We start from the raw sequence: 20,945 nt of genomic DNA, 5'->3' as shown, positions 1-20,945 counted from the left end.
CAGCTGGTAGAAATAATATGAAAACTGGCCAAAATGCTGGATAAAATAGGGAGTGAGAAAATGGCGTTATTACTAGAGAATCGTTGGAATCGTTGCAGTTCGTATAGGTAGTTCTGTGCCGTAGTCTATGCCTCCTATATTCGTCATCACTCGTGTGACAGTTCATCCTAGAGCGGGGATCGACTGATCACCCGCTCAAGATTTTTTAAATTTTGCGATATTGATTAACGAAAGATGGGTGACTCCTTGGACGGCACCGGGGAACCGTCCCCGGAGTCTCAAATTGTTATAGTTGTATCATATTCAGCATTCGCTAATTATTTAAAGAAAGTCGTAACGGTCCTTCTACCCGATGAAGATGTGGTACCACCCGCGTTCAATTCTGCTCTAGAAGATAAGAGCAATCAAGAATGTGTAAGAAAATTCTTAAGCGATTCTCAAGTGTGGGCGCTTTACATACAAAGAAGTTCCAGTAAAGGTACGTGGATTGATTTACAATAAATAATTAATTAATTTACTGTTGAGAATTTTGCACTCTGCCCTCTTATGATATCCTCCATTGCAGTATTTCGATACAACGGTACATCAATCCGCGACAGGAAACGTATCCTGAATATTAGTGCGGAGTTTGTCGTTTGATGCATTTAAATTTCTCATAAACGTGACTCATACGTTAATATAATCAATACACGTAATAGGATTGATATGTTCTTTTTCGTTAATATTTCGTATATACCAGATGTCATAAATATATACCGGTACATATTTTCTTACACTAATTATGTTTTTATTTTCATATTTAATATAAGATTAAAATAATTTAAATTATAATGAGTTAAAAAGAAAAAATACGAAGTTAAATCATCATGTGCAACCTATTGTAACTACAATTATATATCATATATCTACTGTCATGAAGTAACATAATGCTTTGTGAAAATAAGAAATGTGTGGTCCCTTATTATTTTAGATTACATTATTTTTTGAGAATGGAAATTGACTTTCCATTCAATTAAATTCTCCCTTTTCTTTTTATAAATGTGCCACAACTAATTTATTACTTTTCAGAGGAAGATAACAATGAAGGAGATGAAGAAAAAGAAAGTACTATCTTTTATATCTCAAATGAGATATATTTTACTAGTCCTAAAATGGCCTCCTTAGTTTTAACAAAACGTGCAGCTGTGATTGAAGCTGATAAATCTATCCATTCACAGCTGCGTTTAGTTACATTCTCAGATGGACCACCATATGAAACATTGCATGCAATAAGCAAAACTATGGCACCATATTTTAAAAGTTATGTAAAAGAAACAGGCCGTGCAGACAGAGATGGTGATAAAATGGCACCATCTGTTGAAAAGAAAATAGCAGAACTTGAAATGGGTTTATTGCATCTACAACAGAACATAGATATTCCTGAAATTTCATTGCAAATTCATCCACTTGTGGCACAAGTAATTAAACAATGTGCAGAAGAAAATCGTAAGCCCAAAGTTGCTGATTTTGGTGACAAAGTTGAAGATTCAACATTTCTAAATCAATTACAAAATGGTGTTAATAGATGGATTAAAGAAATTCAGAAGGTAAAGGTCTTATGAATTATATATATGTCGGAGATGAAAGGACATCGAAGCCTCCCCTTTGGAACTTCGGGATAATCCCCTAACACCGTAATCTAGATTCTATCATAGGCGTAATTAAACAATTGTCGTCTTTCGATCCGACTGTATTTGTTCGAGATTTGTGATAATGAGCTTGGGCTCGAGGCGACAGCCAGTCGCCGAACGTAGCCGCGGTCACGGGATGAACGCTTTGTCTAACAAAGGTACGGAGTAATTCTATAACTCTCCTTAAAAGAAGTATTTGTAGCGGCACGCGACAGTAAACATTCCAACGGTTTCTGTCCCGTGACTCGCCACATGCAGATCCTATTCTTCGGGTATGATGATTACCAGATGCCGACGCGTCTCCACAGTACGTGATCAGCTAGCCCGAGGGCCGTTATAAACACTAAGATCTAGTTACCTAAAGTCCTTCAAACAGACAAACAGTCTTTGTCCCAACTACGGGAAGATAGGAGAGACCTATTTTTCAACGAACGGCGTCTCCCACTAGCAACTTTCCCTCGAGGGCGGCTAGCATCTTTTTCTAACCACCGATATGGAGATTGACCAATTAGCAACAACGCCAATTTCCCTCGCCTTCTGAACGAAGGCTATCCTCGACGAATCCGATGATCTCGTGTCCTTAGACACACCCCATCATAGTTTTCCTCCGCAGTATCACCGCAACGGAAAGTCATTCTCTCTCGTGAGGTCGTATTAGCGAGTTACTTAGTGTCTGTACGCTCGGTGGATATTCCACGTTTTAACAAAGAGTCCGACTTAGATATTGTAAGCATGTTCATCTATCATCCCGTTGACCGCGGATTCGTTATTGAACCTAAGATCATTGTCATTAGTTTCTCGAGTATCTAATTACCACGGCTACTTGTCCAATTCTATAATAATCGTATTTGCACTAGTCAATGTCTTCTCTATTGCATAACGACAACGTGTAATCCGAACGAAGATTCGTTTCACACCCCTAACTCTAATTCTAATGTAAACCCAACATATATATATATGTATATATATATATATGCTTTATCTTTTTGTTTTTTCATAGGTTACTAAATTAAATCGTGACCCAGAATCAGGTACTGCTCTGCAAGAAATTTCTTTCTGGTTAAATTTGGAAAGAGCATTGCACCGAATACAGGAGAAACGAGAGAGTATAGAAATCACTTTGACACTTGATATACTTAAACATGGAAAGCGATTTCATGCAACAGTTAGTTTTGATATAGATACTGGCCTACAACAAGCTTTGGCTACTGTCAATGACTACAATCCATTAATGAAAGATTTTCCAATAAATGATTTATTATCAGCTACAGAGCTTGAAAGAATAAGAACTAGCGTTCAACAAATATTTATGCACTTACGCAAAATTAGAAGTACTAAATATCCTGTTCAAAGAGTATTGAGGTTGATAGAAGCTATTTCTAGAGATCTAGGACAGCAGCTTCTTAAAGTGTTAGGTACAAGAAGATTAATGCACATTCCATTTGATGAGTTTGAAAAAGTTATGGAACAATGTTTTGAAGTGTTTAATACATGGGATGATGAATATGAAAAATTAACTGGTTTATTAAGAGATATTGTTAAGAAAAAACGCGATGAACATATGAAAATGGTATGGAGAGTATTACCAGCACATAAAAAATTACAAACTAGAATGGAGCAAATGCGAAATTTCCGTCGGCAACACGAACAACTCCGAACAGTAATTGTTCGTGTACTTAGACCTACCGTTCGTCAGAATAATAATAATGCTTCAATGGAGAATCCAGATAATGATAATGTAAAAGTTGAATTCGCTTTGGATGCAGCAGATGCAAACGCCATTAGCGAAGTAAATTTAGCATACGAAAATGTAAAAGAAATTGATTGTCTTGATATTACTAAGGAAGGTGTTGAATCATGGAAAGCTGCTGTCCGTAGATACGAAGAACGTATTGAGAGAGTTGAAGCAAGAATTACTGCACATCTTCGAGATCAATTAGGTACTGCGAAAAATGCAAATGAAATGTTTAGAATTTTTTCACGTTTTAATGCACTTTTCGTAAGACCGCATATTCGAGGCGCCATTAGAGAATATCAAACGCAACTGATACAGAGGGTAAAGGATGATATTGAAGCATTACATGAAAAGTTTAAGGTATAAAAATATGGTACTCAAATCTTTTAATTGTGATTATTAATTTGTACTAATAGCTACATTGTCAATCTAGGTTCAGTATGCACAAAGCAAATGTTGTAGAATGAGTATGGTTAGAGATTTACCACCTGTTGCTGGCTCAATTATCTGGGTTAAACAAATAGATTATCAGCTTACAATGTATTTAAAACGGGTTGAAGATGTCTTAGGTAAATATTAAAATTATTTTATATAGTCGCATTAGATTTTCACTTATGTTTCTTTCATAGGAAAAGGATGGGAAACTCATATCGAAGGTCAAAAATTGAAAGCTGATGGGGATAGTTTTCGCATGAAATTGTCAACCCAGGAAATTTTTGATGATTGGGCACGTAAAGTGCAACAAAGAAATCTTGGTGTTACTGGAAGGATTTTTACAATAGAAAATGTACGATCACGAACCGGACGTGGCAATGTATTAAAGTTAAAAGTGAATTTTCTTCCTGAGATTATTACATTATCGAAGGAAGTTAGAAATTTAAGGAATCTCGGCTTTCGTGTACCTTTACCAATTGTGAATAGAGCACATCAGGCTAATCAGTTATATCCCTTTGCCATCAGCTTGATTGAGAGTATCAGAACCTACGAAAGAACACTTGAAAAGGTAATACTTCGTTTCATTTTATTATTTATAATTATAGTGCTATAATTCATATATGATTTTAAAGAAATTTTATTGAAATATTGCAACGTAATTGTATTGCAATTATTATTTTAATAATATGAACAATATAAAACTTTAAAAATACAAATGAAAGGATAGACAATGATAGGGAATAGAACCAGGATAAAATTATATATTAGTAATATTGATATTTTTAATTCCTTGAGTGTCCAACATTTTTAGCTTACCAATCGGAGTCCCCACTGCCCCGCACTGAAGGTAGTCATATATGATGCTTTCAGGAATTATGCATTTTGCCTATATCTGCGAATTATATTGTATGCCTGCTTAGTTCTTGTAGAAAAATGTGTACTGCAAGATGATATGATTTTATTTTAGTAACGTGACAAATGGAAGAAACTAGTGAAAAAAGTATGAGTAGGTGAATCATAGGATGTGCGGGAACCCCATAAAATTAAAGCTTTCTCACTTTCGATTACAATATTAATTTTTTTATTCTTCGTAATGTTTCTGATTTTGTTGGCTTTCGAACATTTTACAAAAACATTCAAACCCATTGTGAAGAAACCTTTGTTTCTGTTCCATGTTCTTAGCACTTAGCCAACCGCGCGCGCCATAGCAAACTATACGTTTCTCACTGTGCTCGAACAAGCCAACTTATACGTTGTCCATCGCGCATTTTTCTAAGTATCGAGGATTAATATTCACTACTTAAAAAACAAAGAAGTCTAAAAATTACTTAAGCGGTCTCTTATATTTTGCGGTAATGATTTCATTTAACGATTTCACATATTGTTTATACAAAATATCAAATTAAAAGTATATATTAAAAGTATAAAACAATATAGGTAAAATTAGAAACATTAAAGATGATTAAAGATAAATAACACAACTTGAACGTGAAATTAAAAATTCATAATGCATTTTAATATCTTTTTTACATTGGTATCGTTCGATTATAACTTCATTTCTAATTAATTTTAACACCACCAAATTGATGTATTTTATTATATACTGTACTTTATAAAAGCAGAAAAAGTAGCGCAATTAATTGGGAACAATTCCAGGTAAACAATAACTGGTATCAAAAAAAAAAAAAAAAAAAAGAAGACGAAAAGAAAACTCGTTGCAAAAGTCAAAAGGGAGATCTCCCCATTCGATCACGTCGTGATGTACTTTACAGAGGGGAGATCTTCCTATTCAGTTGGCTAAGTGTTACTAAGTGTTACTAAGTGGTACTTGAAATTTGCATTATGTAATCATAATTAATTTGCAGACTTTAAGTGGCCGCATATTCAAAAAGTTTAATTGCCTGTAATTGATATAGTAATATCTTATATTTCTCAGTTTTTGTAACATGTTAATCGGAAATGAAAATTGCCATATAATTTTTTAGCATAAGCTATGAACATGTAAAACTTTTGTTTTTGTTTTGCCTTCTTGTCTGTACATTATTGAATGGTAAATGGTAATTTATGTCGTAAAATTGTATTGATATGATTTACAATATAAGTTTTTAAAATTGTATTTCATAATTCATTTTTTTTTCCTAGATCGAAGATAAAGCCAGTATAATTCCCTTGGTTGCTGGAATGCGTAACGATGTATTATCCCTTATTTCTGAAGTAAGTCTTATTTATGTTATTACATTGTAAAATTTTACTATTAAGTACAATCATTTTTATTTTTGAATTTAGGGAATTGCTCTAATTTGGGAAAGTTATAAATTAGATCAATATGTACAACGTCTTTCCGATGCCGTTGTTTCATTCCAAGAAAAAGTGGAAGATCTTGTGGTAGTTGAAGAGCAATTAGATGTTGATGTCCGATCTCTCGAAACATGTCCATATTCAGCAAATACATTTGCTGATATACTTTCCAAAATTCAAAAAGCTGTAGATGAATTATCTTTAAAAAATTATTCAAATCTAACTATTTGGGTATCTAGACTTGATGAGGAAGTAGAGAAGAATTTAGCAGCTAGATTAGAGGCGGGAATAAAAGCATGGACTGATGCACTTACTGGTCAAAAGAAAGAAGTAGATTTAAGTATGGATACTGATGCACCTTCTCAGCCCACTCATAAACCTGGTGGCGATCCAAAAATTCAAAATCAGATACACGAAGTTCGAATAACAAATCAAACAATGTACTTGTATCCAAGCATTGAAGATGCAAGATTCCAAATAATGCAACAATTATTTGCATGGCAAGCTATTGTTACTTCTCAAATTCGACTTCAAAGTTCGAGGTATCAAGTGGGTTTAGATAAACCTGAATCAGGTACTTACAGAAATTTACTTACGAAGTTACCCAATGGGAAACAACCTTTGGAAGCAGCTTATGAAGCGGTTGAATCTAAAATGAAAGATATTGCCGATTATGTAGATCAATGGTTACGTTATCAAGCACTTTGGGACTTACAACCAGACAATTTATATGGAAAGTTAGGAGAAAATATAAATTTATGGATGAAATGTTTGAATGATATTAAAAAGACCAGAGCTACGTTTGATACATCAGATACCAGACGAGAATTTGGACCTGTTATTATTGACTTTGCAAAAGTACAAAGTAAAGTATCTTTGAAATATGACTCATGGCACAAAGAAACATTAGGAAAATTCGGCACTCTTCTCGGCAATGAAATGGCAAGCTTCCACGCACAAGTATCAAAATCTAGAAGCGATTTAGAACAACAATCCATTGAAGCTGCTAGTACTTCTGATGCTGTGGGATTCATAACTTATGTTCAATCATTGAAACGTAAGATGAAAGTCTGGGAGAAACAAGTCGATATATATCGCGAGGGTCAAAGAATATTGGAACGTCAAAGGTTCCAATTTCCTTCTTCATGGTTGCACGTAGACAACATAGAAGGTGAATGGGGTGCATTCAATGAAATAATCAAGAGAAAAGACACAAGTATACAGACACAAGTTGCGTCGTTACAGATGAAAATAGTAGCGGAAGATAAAGCGGTTGAAATAAGGACTACTGATTTCCTCAGTGATTGGGAAAGAGGAAAACCAGTCGAGGGCCATTTACGACCAGATGAAGCTTTGCAACAGTTACAATTGTTTGAAAGCAAATTTGCTAGATTAAAAGAAGAACGAGATAACGTAGCAAAGGCTAAAGAAGCTTTAGAATTGCAAGAACCAGGAGCAGTATCAACTAGCGAAGATAGAATGCAAGTAGTATTTGAAGAGCTTCAAGATTTAAGAGGCGTTTGGTCTGAATTGTCGAAAATATGGGCACAAATCGATGATACGCGAGAGAAGCCATGGTTATCTGTTCAACCAAGAAAATTACGTCAACAGTTAGATGGAATGATGGCACAACTGAAAGAGCTACCAGCTAGATTAAGACAGTATTCTTCATATGAATATGTTAAAAAAATGTTGCAAAGTTACACCAAAGTTAACATGTTAATTTTCGAATTAAAATCTGATGCCTTAAAAGAAAGACATTGGAAACAATTAACAAAGCAACTTCGAGTAAACTGGGTACTAAGTGAACTTACTCTTGGTCAAGTTTGGGATGTAAACTTACAAAAAAATGAAGGAATAGTAAAAGATATCATTCTTGTCGCTCAAGGTGAAATGGCGCTAGAAGAATTCTTAAAACAAGTTCGAGAATCCTGGCAAACTTATGAATTGGATTTAATCAATTATCAAAATAAATGTAGATTAATTCGTGGTTGGGATGATCTTTTTAATAAAGTTAAGGAACACATCAATTCTGTGGCTGCTATGAAACTTTCACCTTATTACAAAGTATTTGAAGAAGAAGCATTAACATGGGAAGAAAAATTGAATAGAATCAATGCATTATTTGATGTATGGATAGATGTTCAGCGACGTTGGGTTTATCTGGAAGGAATTTTCTCAGGAAGTGCTGACATTAAAACATTATTGCCTGTTGAGACATCACGCTTCCAAAGCATTAGTTCTGAGTTCCTTGGTTTAATGAAAAAGGTATCTAAATCTCCCATGGTAATGGATGTTCTAAACATTCCTGGTGTACAAAGAGCACTTGAACGTTTAGCTGATCTACTAGGCAAAATACAGAAAGCTTTAGGAGAATATCTTGAAAGAGAACGAACGTCATTCCCGCGATTTTATTTTGTGGGCGATGAGGATTTATTGGAAATTATTGGTAATAGCAAAAACATTGCTAGATTACAAAAACATTTCAAAAAGATGTTTGCTGGTGTAGCAGCTATTCTCTTGAATGAAGATAACACTATTATTACTGGTATCGCTTCCCGCGAAGGAGAGGAAGTACTTTTCCAAAATCCTGTATCTACAATTGATCATCCAAAAATCAATGAATGGTTGACACTTGTAGAAAAAGAAATGAGAGTTACATTAGCATCGAGTCTTGCAAGAGCAGTACAAGATATTAAACAATTCAAAGATGGAAATATTAACCCTCAAGCGTTTATGACATGGTGTGATAATTATCAGGCTCAGATTATAGTTTTAGCAGCTCAGATTTTATGGTCAGAAGATGTTGAAGCCGCGTTGCATGAGTCGCAAAGCGATCCAAGTAAGAATTCCTTAGAAAGAGTGTTACTACAAGTTGAAGGTACATTAAATGTCTTAGCAGACTCTGTTCTCCAAGAACAGCCTGCGTTAAGACGGAAAAAGTTAGAGCATTTAATTAACGAATTTGTACATAAACGCACAGTAACAAGGAGATTAATTGCAAATAAAGTTTCCAATCCCAAAGCATTTGAATGGTTATGTGAAATGAGATTCTACTTTGATCCGAGGCAAACTGAAGTTTTACAGCAACTTACGATACATATGGCAAATGCGAAATTTTATTATGGTTTCGAATATTTAGGAGTACAAGATAGATTAGTACAGACACCTTTGACAGACAGATGTTATTTAACAATGACACAGGCTTTAGAAGCTCGTCTTGGAGGTTCTCCATTTGGACCAGCTGGGACAGGAAAAACTGAGTCGGTTAAAGCTCTCGGTCACCAGCTCGGAAGATTTGTACTGGTGTTTAATTGCGATGAAACATTCGACTTTCAGGTAAATAAAGAATATTATCAAAGCAATGGTTCTACAGCTTTTAAGAAGTTATTTTAATGATGTTTTATTGCATTTCTTAGGCTATGGGTCGTATCTTTGTCGGTCTTTGTCAAGTTGGAGCATGGGGTTGTTTCGACGAATTTAATCGTCTCGAAGAGCGTATGCTTTCAGCTGTCTCTCAGCAAGTGCAAACCATTCAGGAAGCATTAAAAAGTCAGATGGAAGGGAAGAAAGAAGGAACACTCTGTGTAGAATTAGTTGGGAAACAAGTTAAAGTATCCACAGATATGGCAATCTTTATTACAATGAATCCAGGCTATGCTGGACGATCAAATCTTCCTGATAATTTAAAGAAGCTCTTTAGATCACTAGCTATGACTACTCCAGATAGGCAATTAATTGCTGAAGTTATGCTTTTCAGTCAAGGATTTAGATCTGCTGAAAAGCTAGCATGCAAGATCGTACCATTCTTTAAGTGAGATTTTTATTCTGGTATATCATTCAAGTATATATACCTTTCTTCTTTTTCTTACTAAACTTATGATATTGTTACTAGACTATGCGATGAACAACTTTCCAATCAATCTCATTATGATTTTGGTCTTCGGGCACTTAAATCTGTACTTATTTCCGCTGGAAATGTTAAACGCGATCGAATTCAAAAAATTAAAGAAGGCATGCAGAATCGTGGCGAAACTAATATTGATGAGGCTTCGATCGCTGAAAATTTGCCAGAGCAAGAAATTCTTATTCAATCTGTTTGTGAAACAATGGTACCAAAATTAGTCGCTGAAGATATTCCATTACTATTTAGTTTACTTAACGATGTATTTCCGAATGTAAATTACACACGTGCTGAAATGAAAGGTAATTACTACATTTAAAGTCACATTTTGATATCTTATACATATGCTAATTTTCCTTTATGTACTACAAATAAAATATGTATTCATAGGATTGAAAGATCAGATTAGAAAGGTATGCATGGAAGAGTATTTAGTATGTGGTGAAGGTGACGAACAAGGAGGAGCTTGGCAGGAAAAGGTAATATACATATCATAATATAGAGAGCAATAAATAATCATCTTCTCATTATATTCAGTCTTATCATTGTCATAAAAAAAGAATAAGAAGAAATAGCATACATAAAATGTTAAAACTACTGTTTCTTCTGAGAACATGTTATGTAAGATAGATAATATCTTCCTAATTTTTGAATTTTTTTTTATCATATGCATTCCCTAGGAAATGGTCGGTGAGACCTGGGTAGAAAAGGTGAGACGAAAATTAAATCATGGATAGCATTGCATGGTCAACATTTTTCAACTCCATAGATAACATCCTTCACAAATTCGCATGATTATAATCTTTTTCTTATTTTGATAATTACTACTTTTATAAATCTTTTTATTTAGGTACTGCAACTTTATCAAATTTGTAACTTAAATCATGGTTTAATGATGGTTGGTCCAAGTGGTTCTGGGAAAACGACGGCGTGGAAAGTACTGTTAAAAGCCTTAGAAAGATTCGAAGGAATAGAAGGTGTCGCACATGTAATCGATCCTAAAGCTATTAGCAAGGAAACATTATATGGTGTACTAGATCCAAATACACGTGAATGGACAGATGGCCTCTTCACACATATTCTTAGAAAAATTATAGACAATGTAAGAGGGGAGATCAATAAACGACAGTGGATCATATTTGATGGTGATGTTGATCCAGAATGGGTTGAAAACCTGAATTCTGTACTCGACGATAATAAACTACTTACGCTACCAAACGGTGAACGTTTAAGTTTACCTCCAAATGTGAGAGTTATGTTTGAAGTGCAAGATCTAAAGTATGCCACGTTGGCTACTGTTTCTCGTTGCGGCATGGTTTGGTTCTCTGAAGACGTACTTTCTACAGAGATGATATTTGAAAATTACATGCTGCGTTTAAGAAACATTCCTCTCGAAGATGGAGAAGAAGATAATCTTAGTAAAAAGGCAACAGAAAAAGACGATACTATGTCTCCTGCATTATCAGTACAAAGAGAAGTTGCTAGCATTTTACAAAGTTATTTTGCTCCAGATGGATTAGTAGTGAGATGTTTAGAGTATGCCATGAAACAAGAACATATAATGGATTTTACACGTCTGCGAGCATTAAGCTCTTTATTCTCTATGCTAAATCAAGCTGTGCGCAATGTTTTACAGTATAATCATTCACATACAGATTTTCCGTTGCCAAGCGAACAACTAGAACGTTATATGCCGAAGTGCTTGGTATATGCCTTGCTGTGGAGTTTCGCAGGTGACGCGAAACTAAAAGTTAGATCTGATTTGGGAGATTTTGTTAGATCTATTACCACTGTACCTCTACCAACTCAAAGTAACATTCCTATTATTGATTTTGAAGTAAGCATTCATGGTGAATGGTTACCTTGGAGTAATAAAGTTCCGCAGATTGAAGTGGAAACACATAAAGTTGCTAGCCCAGATATTGTTGTACCTACTTTAGATACGGTAAGGCACGAGAGTCTACTTTACACATGGTTGGCAGAACATAAACCAATAGGTAATATTATACTTATAAAAATTATTATAAAATTAGAAGCATATAATGATAGAGTATATAATTTTTATAGTGCTTTGTGGACCACCTGGCTCTGGTAAAACCATGACGCTCTTCTCTGCTTTACGAGCTTTGCCTGATATGGAAGTTGTTGGATTAAACTTTTCTTCCGCTACTACGCCTGAATTATTGTTAAAAACTTTTGATCATTATTGCGAATATCGCAAAACACCTAATGGTGTTGTACTTTCACCAGTACAATTGGGCAAATGGCTGGTTCTATTTTGCGATGAAATTAATTTACCCGATATGGATAATTATGGAACACAACGCGTAATCTCCTTCCTCAGACAGTTGGTAGAACATAGGGGTTTCTATCGAACTAGTGATCAAGCATGGGTTACTTTGGAACGGATCCAATTTGTCGGAGCGTGTAATCCTCCAACAGATCCAGGTAGAAAGCCGCTTAGTCATAGGTTCTTACGACATGTTCCAGTTATATACGTCGATTACCCGGGAGAAACATCTTTAAAACAAATTTATGGTACATTTACACGGGCTATGCTTAGGTAATAATAACGATAACGAATGATCATCTTAAAATTGCTGGAATGAAGTAATGAATAGCTCTTTCACTCTACAATTTATTATTACAGGTTAACACCCTCTTTACGAGGTTACGCAGAACCTTTAACGAATGCAATGGTAGAGTTTTATCTAGCTTCACAAGAAAGATTTACACAAGACATGCAACCACATTACGTTTACTCTCCGCGTGAAATGACACGTTGGGTACGCGGAATCTGTGAAGCTATTAGGCCCCTCGATAATTTATCGGTTGAAGGTCTAGTACGCTTATGGGCACACGAGGCTCTTCGTTTATTCCAAGATAGATTAGTAGAAGATTCCGAAAGAGCTTGGACCAACAAAAACATAGATACTGTCGCCATGAAACATTTTATGGGTGTCGATAAGGAGAAAGCATTAGCCAGGCCTATATTATATAGTAATTGGTTATCTAAAGATTATGTGCCAGTTAATAGACAAGAATTACGAGACTATGTTAGAGCAAGATTGAAAGTATTTTATGAAGAGGAATTAGATGTTCCTTTGGTACTTTTTGACGAAGTTCTTGAACATGTTTTACGAATCGACAGAATTTTCCGTCAGCCTCAGGGACACTTATTACTTATTGGTGTCTCTGGTGCTGGTAAGACAACTCTGTCTAGGTTCGTTGCTTGGATGAATGGTTTATCCATTTTTCAAATAAAGGTATTTATCTATAAACTGTTAGAATTATTCATTTACAATTTATTTAACGTATTGATATTTTATATCAAAGGTTCATAATAAATATACCGGAGAAGATTTTGACGAAGATCTGCGTCAAGTGTTAAGACGATCTGGTTGTAAAGATGAGAAAATAGCATTTATTCTTGATGAATCGAACGTTTTAGATTCTGGCTTTCTTGAACGTATGAATACGTTGCTTGCAAACGGAGAAGTACCTGGCTTATTCGAAGGTGATGAGTATACGACACTTATGACTCAATGTAAGGAGGGAGCACAACGCGAAGGTCTCATGTTAGATTCTAACGAAGAATTGTATAAATGGTTTACTGGTCAAGTTATGAAGAATTTACATGTAGTATTTACGATGAACCCCAGTACCGATGGTCTTAAAGATAGAGCTGCGACGTCACCTGCATTGTTCAATAGATGTGTGTTAAATTGGTTTGGTGATTGGTCAGATAACGCACTTTTCCAAGTTGGCAAAGAGTTTACCAGTCGTGTAGATTTGGAAAGACCTATGTGGAAGTATCCAGATTTCTTCCCTTCAGTTTGTTCTTTAATACCATCACAGCCTTCTCATAGAGATGCTGTAATAAATGCTTGCGTTTATGTGCACCAAACATTACATAAAGCTAATGCTAGGCTCGCGAAACGAAGTGGTAGGACAATGGCTATTACACCTCGTCATTACTTAGACTTTATACATCATTTCGTAAAGTTGTATCAAGAGAAGAGAAGTGATTTAGAGGAGCAACAATTGCATTTAAACGTTGGTTTAAGCAAAATAGCAGAAACAGTAGAACAAGTAGAAGAAATGCAAAAAAGTTTAGCTATAAAATCTCAGGTAAGATAATGAAATGAAAAAAAAATATCTTTTACAGCTTTTTCTCACGTATATCTTGTATATAGGAATTGCATGCAAAAAATGAAGCTGCAAATGCAAAATTACGACAAATGGTTAAGGATCAGCAAGAAGCAGAAAAGAAGAAGGTGCAAAGTCAAGAAATTCAACAACAATTAGCAATACAAACTGTTGCTATTGACCAAAAACGAGATGATGTCATGGCCGACTTAGCACAAGTTGAACCAGCTGTTATTGATGCACAAAACGGTATGTATTATTTATATTCTAGTTTTAATCGGCGCAATGAGTACAAACGGTTGTTATACTTCTGATACATAACTGTAATCGATGTTCATCCGTATTTTATTTTGAATACCTGAAACATGTGACGCGCATTGTGTTCAAACGTTTGCAATGAGTGTAGCTGTCAAGGGGATTAAACGGCAGTATCTTGTCGAAATTCGATCAATGGCAAATCCTCCAAACATCGTAAAGGTAGCTTTAGAATCTATATGCTTGTTACTTGAGGAAAATGCTACCGATTGGAAACAGATTCGTGCTATTATTATGAAGGATAGTTTTATACCGACCATCGTCAACTTCAACACAGAAAACATCACGTAAGAAATGATTCTGGATCTGCTGAATGTTCAATCTCGCGTGGGCATTTACCGAGGCAAATACATATAATTCTATAACCGCTTGACATATGTATATGTATATGTTATGACTTTTGGCTGAATACAATATACTCACCTACGTATAGCATACGTTCTTATAAGTAGAAAGAAACTTCTAAATTAATTACTTCTAGACAGATTATTTTACTTTAATTTTCAATATATGAATTTTTTAATATTTTCTAGCAACAATTATAAGGACGTGACATGATACGTAAATACTGTGTTACTGTAAATAAAATGTATCGTGTTTTTTATCTCTAACTGTCTATAGGTGATTTAAAACGATGTGCAGTCTGCTGCGGAGCTTTCTTCACGTAACATCGTCATAACTGTTCTAATTGCACATGCCTGCACTTTATTTTCTTTGTACTATATAAAATCGTTTCGTTTTTCGTATAGCGGTGAAATCGATAAAGAAACAACATTTAGTCGAAGTTCGGTCCATGGCGAATCCGCCGGCGATCGTGAAGGTTGCACTGGAGTCTATCTGCTTATTGCTCGGTGAAAATGCCAGTGATTGGAAATCTATCCGCGCTGTCATCATGAGGGACAATTTTATCAATACTATTGTCTCTAATTTCAGTACTGAGGATATTACGTAAGCATGCTTTCATTGTTTGTTTACCTTTACAAATGGTATAATTCTTTGATGTAGGGATCAGCGAACACGGTTCGTTGATACAAATATTTTCTAAAAAATTCATCAAATAGAAGTTTATAATAAGAAGAAGATGATGAATAATATAAGAATGTCTGAAATGTGTAATACTAATATTTGTTGTATGTATCTACAACTAATCTTTGTGCTTGCTGATCTCAAATCTAAACAAATGTTGGACAAATCACAAAGCACAATTGATACTTAGAGCATGTGAACGATAATTGGCAACTTTGTTACTAACCAAAATTATGTGTATAATATAGTATACTAAACTTGAAATTGTTAAAAATCGTTATCAAATTATTGAATTAAGAAATTTAAAGAATTTTTTTATACATTTATTTAGGGATGAAGTAAGAGAGAAAATGAAGAGTCGTTATTTAAGTAATCCTGACTATAATTTTGAAAAAGTTAACCGAGCCAGTATGGCTTGCGGACCTCTCGTTAAATGGGCTACTGCACAGGTGAATATTTAAAAGGAGATATTCGACATAGATTTCGTTTCTCAAAAAAGAAATCATTATTAAAAACATATGATTTAAAAATTTTAGATCGAATATGCAGACATGTTGAAACGAGTAGAACCTTTAAGAGATGAACTTCATTCGTTAGAACGACAGGCTGAAACAAATAAGCAGAAGGGTGAAGAAGTAAAAAATTTGATTGCTCAGTTGGAACAAAGCATAGCGTCGTATAAGGAAGAATATGCTCAGCTTATTTCTCAGGCGCAAGCTATTAAAGCCGACTTAGAAAGCGTACAAGCTAAAGTAGATCGTTCTATCGCTTTATTAAAATCGTTAGTGATTGAAAGAGAACGTTGGGAAGCAACTAGCGAAACATTTAAGAGTCAAATGTCTACAATTATTGGAGATGTACTCTTGTCATCTGCTTTCCTAGCATATGCTGGATATTTTGATCAACATGTAAGTATTTAACTATTAAGTTATCGTATATGTTTTTCTATATAGAATACTGACATATATAACCCTTGATATATTTTAGTACCGACAAAATTTGTTCAGTACTTGGTGTCAACATTTACAACATGCAAACCTACAGTTCCGACCGGATATAGCGAGAACAGAATACCTCTCAAATCCTGATGAACGTTTAAGGTGGCAAGCTAATGCTTTACCAACGGATGATCTGTGTACTGAAAATGCTATTATGTTAAAGCGATTCAATAGATATCCATTAATTATCGATCCATCTGGACAAGCAACAGAATTTATAATGAACGAATTTAAAGATCGAAAGATTACGAAAACAAGTTTCTTGGATGACTCGTTTAGAAAGAATTTAGAGAGTGCATTACGCTTTGGTAATCCTTTGTTAGTACAGGATGTCGAAAATTATGATCCTATACTAAATCCTGTTCTAAATAGAGAATTAAGAAGAACAGGTGGGCGTGTATTAATCACCCTTGGGGATCAAGATATCGATCTTTCACCATCTTTCGTAATCTTTTTATCAACGAGAGACCCAACTGTAGAATTTCCACCTGACATTTGTTCTCGTGTTACCTTTGTAAACTTCACCGTTACTAGAAGTTCGTTGCAAAGTCAGTGCTTAAATCAAGTTTTGAAAGCCGAACGTCCGGACATTGATGAGAAGAGATCTGATTTATTAAAATTACAAGGTGAATTCCATTTGCGGCTGAGGCAGCTTGAGAAATCTTTATTGCAAGCATTGAACGATGCTAAAGGAAAAATCCTTGATGATGATTCTGTGATAACTACCCTTGAAACTTTGAAACAGGAAGCGGCTGATATTAGTAAAAAAGTCGAAGAGACAGATAAAGTAATAGCAGAAATTGAAACAGTTTCTCAACAGTACATGCCTTTGTCTCAAGCTTGTTCAAATATGTATTTCACGATGGACAGTTTGAATCAAGTGCACTTCTTATACCAGTATTCTTTGAAAATGTTCTTAGATGTCTTCACATCTGTTTTATCTCAAAATCCAAGATTGTGTAATATATCAGATTATACACAAAGACTATCGGTTATTACAAGCGATTTATTTTCTGCTTGTTACGAACGCGTTGCTCGCGGAATGTTGCATACGGATAGATTAACATTTGCATTGTTATTATGTAGAATTCATCTGAAAGGTATTGCCACAGAATCCACTTACGATAGTGAATTTACATTTTTCTTACGTGGAAAAGAAGGTGTATTAAATATACGAGATCCTATAATGCCTAATTTAAGTTCAGAACAACAAGAAGCTATGATGCGCTTGAGTCTTAGACTACCAGCTTTTAAAAAATTGCGCGAGAAAATTCAAGAAAATGGAGAATTCAATACGTGGTTACAATCACCAACGCCTGAGACGTGTGTGCCGAAGCTTTGGGACGAAGAAAAGCCATTGACGCCAACTGGAACAGCTATGCATCAATTATTGATAATTCAAGCATTCCGACCAGATCGTGTGATAGCTGCTGCATCTTTAGTAGTAACTTCCGCTCTGGGAGAATCATTCATGGCAGCTGCAGAAGTAGAACTTGATTTTGCTTCTGTAGTTGAGAATGAATTGAAAGCTAATGTACCTGCGTTGCTTTGTTCAGTACCAGGTTTCGATGCCTCTGGCCGAGTGGATGATTTGGCAGCTGAATCAGGCAAACAAATAGCTAGTATCGCAATTGGATCTGCAGAAGGATTTAATCAAGCAGATAGAGCGATAAACATGGCTGTTAAAGCTGGTAGATGGGTATTATTGAAAAATGTTCATTTAGCACCACAGTGGTTAGTACAACTTGAAAAGAAATTGCACAGTTTACAACCACATGCCAGTTTTAGATTATTCTTAACCATGGAGATCAATCCAAAAGTACCAGTTAATTTACTTAGAGCTGGCAGAATATTTGTCTTCGAACCACCTCCTGGAATTAGAGCAAATCTATTACGAACTTTCAGTACGGTACCAGCATCAAGAATGATGAAAGTACCTAACGAAAGAGCCCGTCTTTATTTCTTACTAGCATGGTTCCATGCTATCGTTCAAGAACGTCTTCGTTATGCCCCGTTAGGATGGGCTAAACATTACGAATTCAATGAGAGCGACCTACGAGTAGCTTGTGACACTCTGGATACATGGATAGAGGCTACTGCTATGGGCAGAACTAACTTACCACCGGAGAAAGTACCTTGGGACGCTCTAGTGACACTGCTATCTCAATGCATATACGGTGGTAAAATTGATAACGATTTTGACCAACGTCTTCTTGCATCGTTCCTTCGGAAACTTTTCACTCCGCGATCCTTTGAAGCCGATTTTGCGCTCGTTGCTAACATTGACGGTTTGCAAGGAGGTCAACGACATATTACTATGCCAGATGGTACCAGACGTGATCATTTCCTTAAATGGATTGAATCATTATCTGATAGGCAAACGCCCTCGTGGCTTGGGTTACCAAATAATGCGGAAAAAGTACTGCTCACGACCAGAGGCACAGACTTGGTATCTAAATTATTAAAAATGCAACAATTAGAAGACGAAGATGAATTAGCGTATTCTAACGAAGAATCGTTAGATACACCTAGAGAAGCGGAAGCTGATGGCCGACCATCATGGATGAGAACGTTACACAATTCAGCATCAACATGGTTACAATTACTTCCAAAAAATTTACCGACACTGAAAAGAACTGTAGAAAATATAAAGGATCCTCTCTACAGGTATTTTGAGAGAGAGGTTAATAGCGGTGCTAAATTGCTGCAAGATGTGATCCATGATTTAGAAGACGTTGTTTTAATTTGTCAGGTATTTTTTTAATTTACATTGATATTGTTGTTAGGAAAGAGCGATCTCTTGACACTCAATACTTTATTTTTAATGAGTATTACATCCAATATACGTATATTATCATTGAGGATCATACAGCAACATTTGATATCATTTGATTTGAGAAGCACATTAAACATGATAGCTTTCATTTGAAAATGAAACATTAAATTTCCATGAAATATATTCTTCTAAAGTAAACAGTTAAAAAATTGAGAACTTTTAGTATGATCTAATAAATATAAATGTTGTGTTTTCTTTATAGGGTAAAAAGAAGCAAACCAATTATCACAGAACTATGTTGTCAGAATTAGTGAAAGGCATTCTACCAGGTGGTTGGAGACGATACACGGTACCAAGAGGATGCACAGTAATACAATGGATAACAGACTTTAGTCATAGAGTATCACAATTGCAAGAAGTTTCACGATTAGTATCTCAAGGCGGAGCTAAAGAAATTAAGGTTTGTTTAATTAAACTTATTTACGTAGTTAATTATTCACATTTCCTATAACCATATTTCTTTTAGAGTTTCCCTGTTTGGCTTGGTGGATTATTGAATCCCGAAGCATATATTACAGCAACGAGACAGTGCATAGCGCAAGCAAACAGTTGGTCACTGGAAGAACTGCAACTCGACGTAACTATAGGAGACAGTGATAATATTGCAACGGACGATTGTTCGTTTGCTGTAACCGGTCTTAAATTGCAAGGAGCGCAATGTAAAGATAATCAGTTGTATTTGACTTCAACTATAATGACCGATTTACCAGTTACCATGTTGAGGTGGATACGATCTACCACCGATGATGTACGAAAGGGCAAATTGTCTTTACCGGTTTATCTTAACAGCACACGTACTGAATTATTATTTACCGTTGATTTAAACATTGCTCCTAGTCAAGATCCTCACAGTTTTTATGAGAGGGGAGTCGCTGTTCTTACATCTACTGCTTTGAATTAATACTTATAAAATTAGCAAACTACGATATTTAACAAATAATATAACGATAAAGTCATAAAGGAATGGGCAAACGAACATTTCAGAAATGAAGTAGTAAAGAACCTCCACATATATTGTACCGTTTGCTCGAGATGTTTATTAATCTGTTCATCTTTAATTATTTATAAAGTATTAAATATTACGAGATCCAATTAGCTAGTATAGTATTCTGTCAATGTCACAGTCATCAGTAAAAAAGTTTGCCCGTTTCTTCTAATATACTAATTGAATACATAGCAAAGACTATTATTTATCGCTTCAAAACGATTCTTAGCACAATATTTTGTAAACGTGCATTAAAATGAATCATTTTCTTGATAATTAACATAATTGAGAAAGATGTAAGACATCCGTTTTAGAATTGATGTAATAACGAGATTGTAATATATATAGTTTATTTAGTTTTGTATACGTTTAAAACTCAAAGACCGCTTTCTGTAACAAAGTTACATTGTGTTTGCTTAAGTGTAAGTACGAATGTATTGTAGAATCTATATTATTTGAATGGTATCTAATAAAAAACTTAATGTACGATTTACAAGAGTTATTAAAAAAGTAAAATGAGTATCGTTAAAATGCTTTGTACTTTGTTGCTTTGATCAATTATATTAATATCTATTTCTGCAATTATGCAACATT

The 20,945-nt window shown here is 34.9% G+C and overlaps 1 protein-coding gene across 5 annotated transcripts; it reads left to right on the top strand.

Annotated features, from left to right (window-relative positions):
* The first annotated feature begins 76 nt into the window (after nt 1–76).
* Nucleotides 77–20,844, top strand: LOC117211550 (dynein heavy chain, cytoplasmic). Of its 5 annotated transcripts, none has more exons than XM_033455538.1 (23): nt 77–478; nt 1,069–1,586; nt 2,671–3,765; nt 3,839–3,974; nt 4,035–4,408; nt 4,652–4,687; nt 5,983–6,054; nt 6,127–9,477; nt 9,558–9,952; nt 10,034–10,344; nt 10,433–10,521; nt 10,723–10,752; nt 10,893–12,039; nt 12,110–12,605; nt 12,693–13,308; nt 13,379–14,173; nt 14,239–14,440; nt 14,598–14,793; nt 15,864–15,981; nt 16,069–16,440; nt 16,520–19,282; nt 19,569–19,766; nt 19,833–20,844. In XM_033455538.1, exons 1-23 carry the CDS (start codon nt 235–237, stop codon nt 20,265–20,267), a joined length of 13,989 nt encoding a protein of 4,662 aa, XP_033311429.1. In that variant the 5' UTR covers nt 77–234; the 3' UTR covers nt 20,268–20,844. The 5 variants fall into 5 exon arrangements, with proteins under 5 accessions (XP_033311429.1, XP_033311428.1, XP_033311431.1 ...); XM_033455537.1 differs by lacking the exon at nt 14,598–14,793 and adding an exon at nt 15,256–15,454 and having other exon boundaries at nt 78–478; XM_033455540.1 differs by lacking the exons at nt 4,652–4,687; nt 14,598–14,793 and adding an exon at nt 15,256–15,454 and having other exon boundaries at nt 78–478.
* Nucleotides 20,845–20,945: the final 101 nt, after the last annotated feature.

Source organism: Bombus bifarius, unplaced genomic scaffold (genome assembly GCF_011952205.1).
Source record: "Bombus bifarius isolate JDL3187 unplaced genomic scaffold, Bbif_JDL3187 scf7180000008239, whole genome shotgun sequence".
NCBI classification, from domain to species: domain Eukaryota; kingdom Metazoa; phylum Arthropoda; class Insecta; order Hymenoptera; family Apidae; genus Bombus; species Bombus bifarius.
Note: the sequence above shows the minus strand (reverse complement) of the source record. Positions and strands in the feature narration are given on the sequence as shown.

Bases quoted from the DNA above. Each gene is read 5' to 3' on its own strand.
- LOC117211550 (XM_033455537.1), top strand. From the start codon at position 235: ATGGGTGACTCCTTGGACGGCACCGGGGAACCGTCCCCGGAGTCTCAA. The intron at 6,055-6,126 runs GTAAGTCTTATT...TTTTGAATTTAG, and splicing joins TATTATCCCTTATTTCTGAA to GGAATTGCTCTAATTTGGGA. The intron at 15,982-16,068 runs GTGAATATTTAA...TAAAAATTTTAG, and splicing joins TTAAATGGGCTACTGCACAG to ATCGAATATGCAGACATGTT.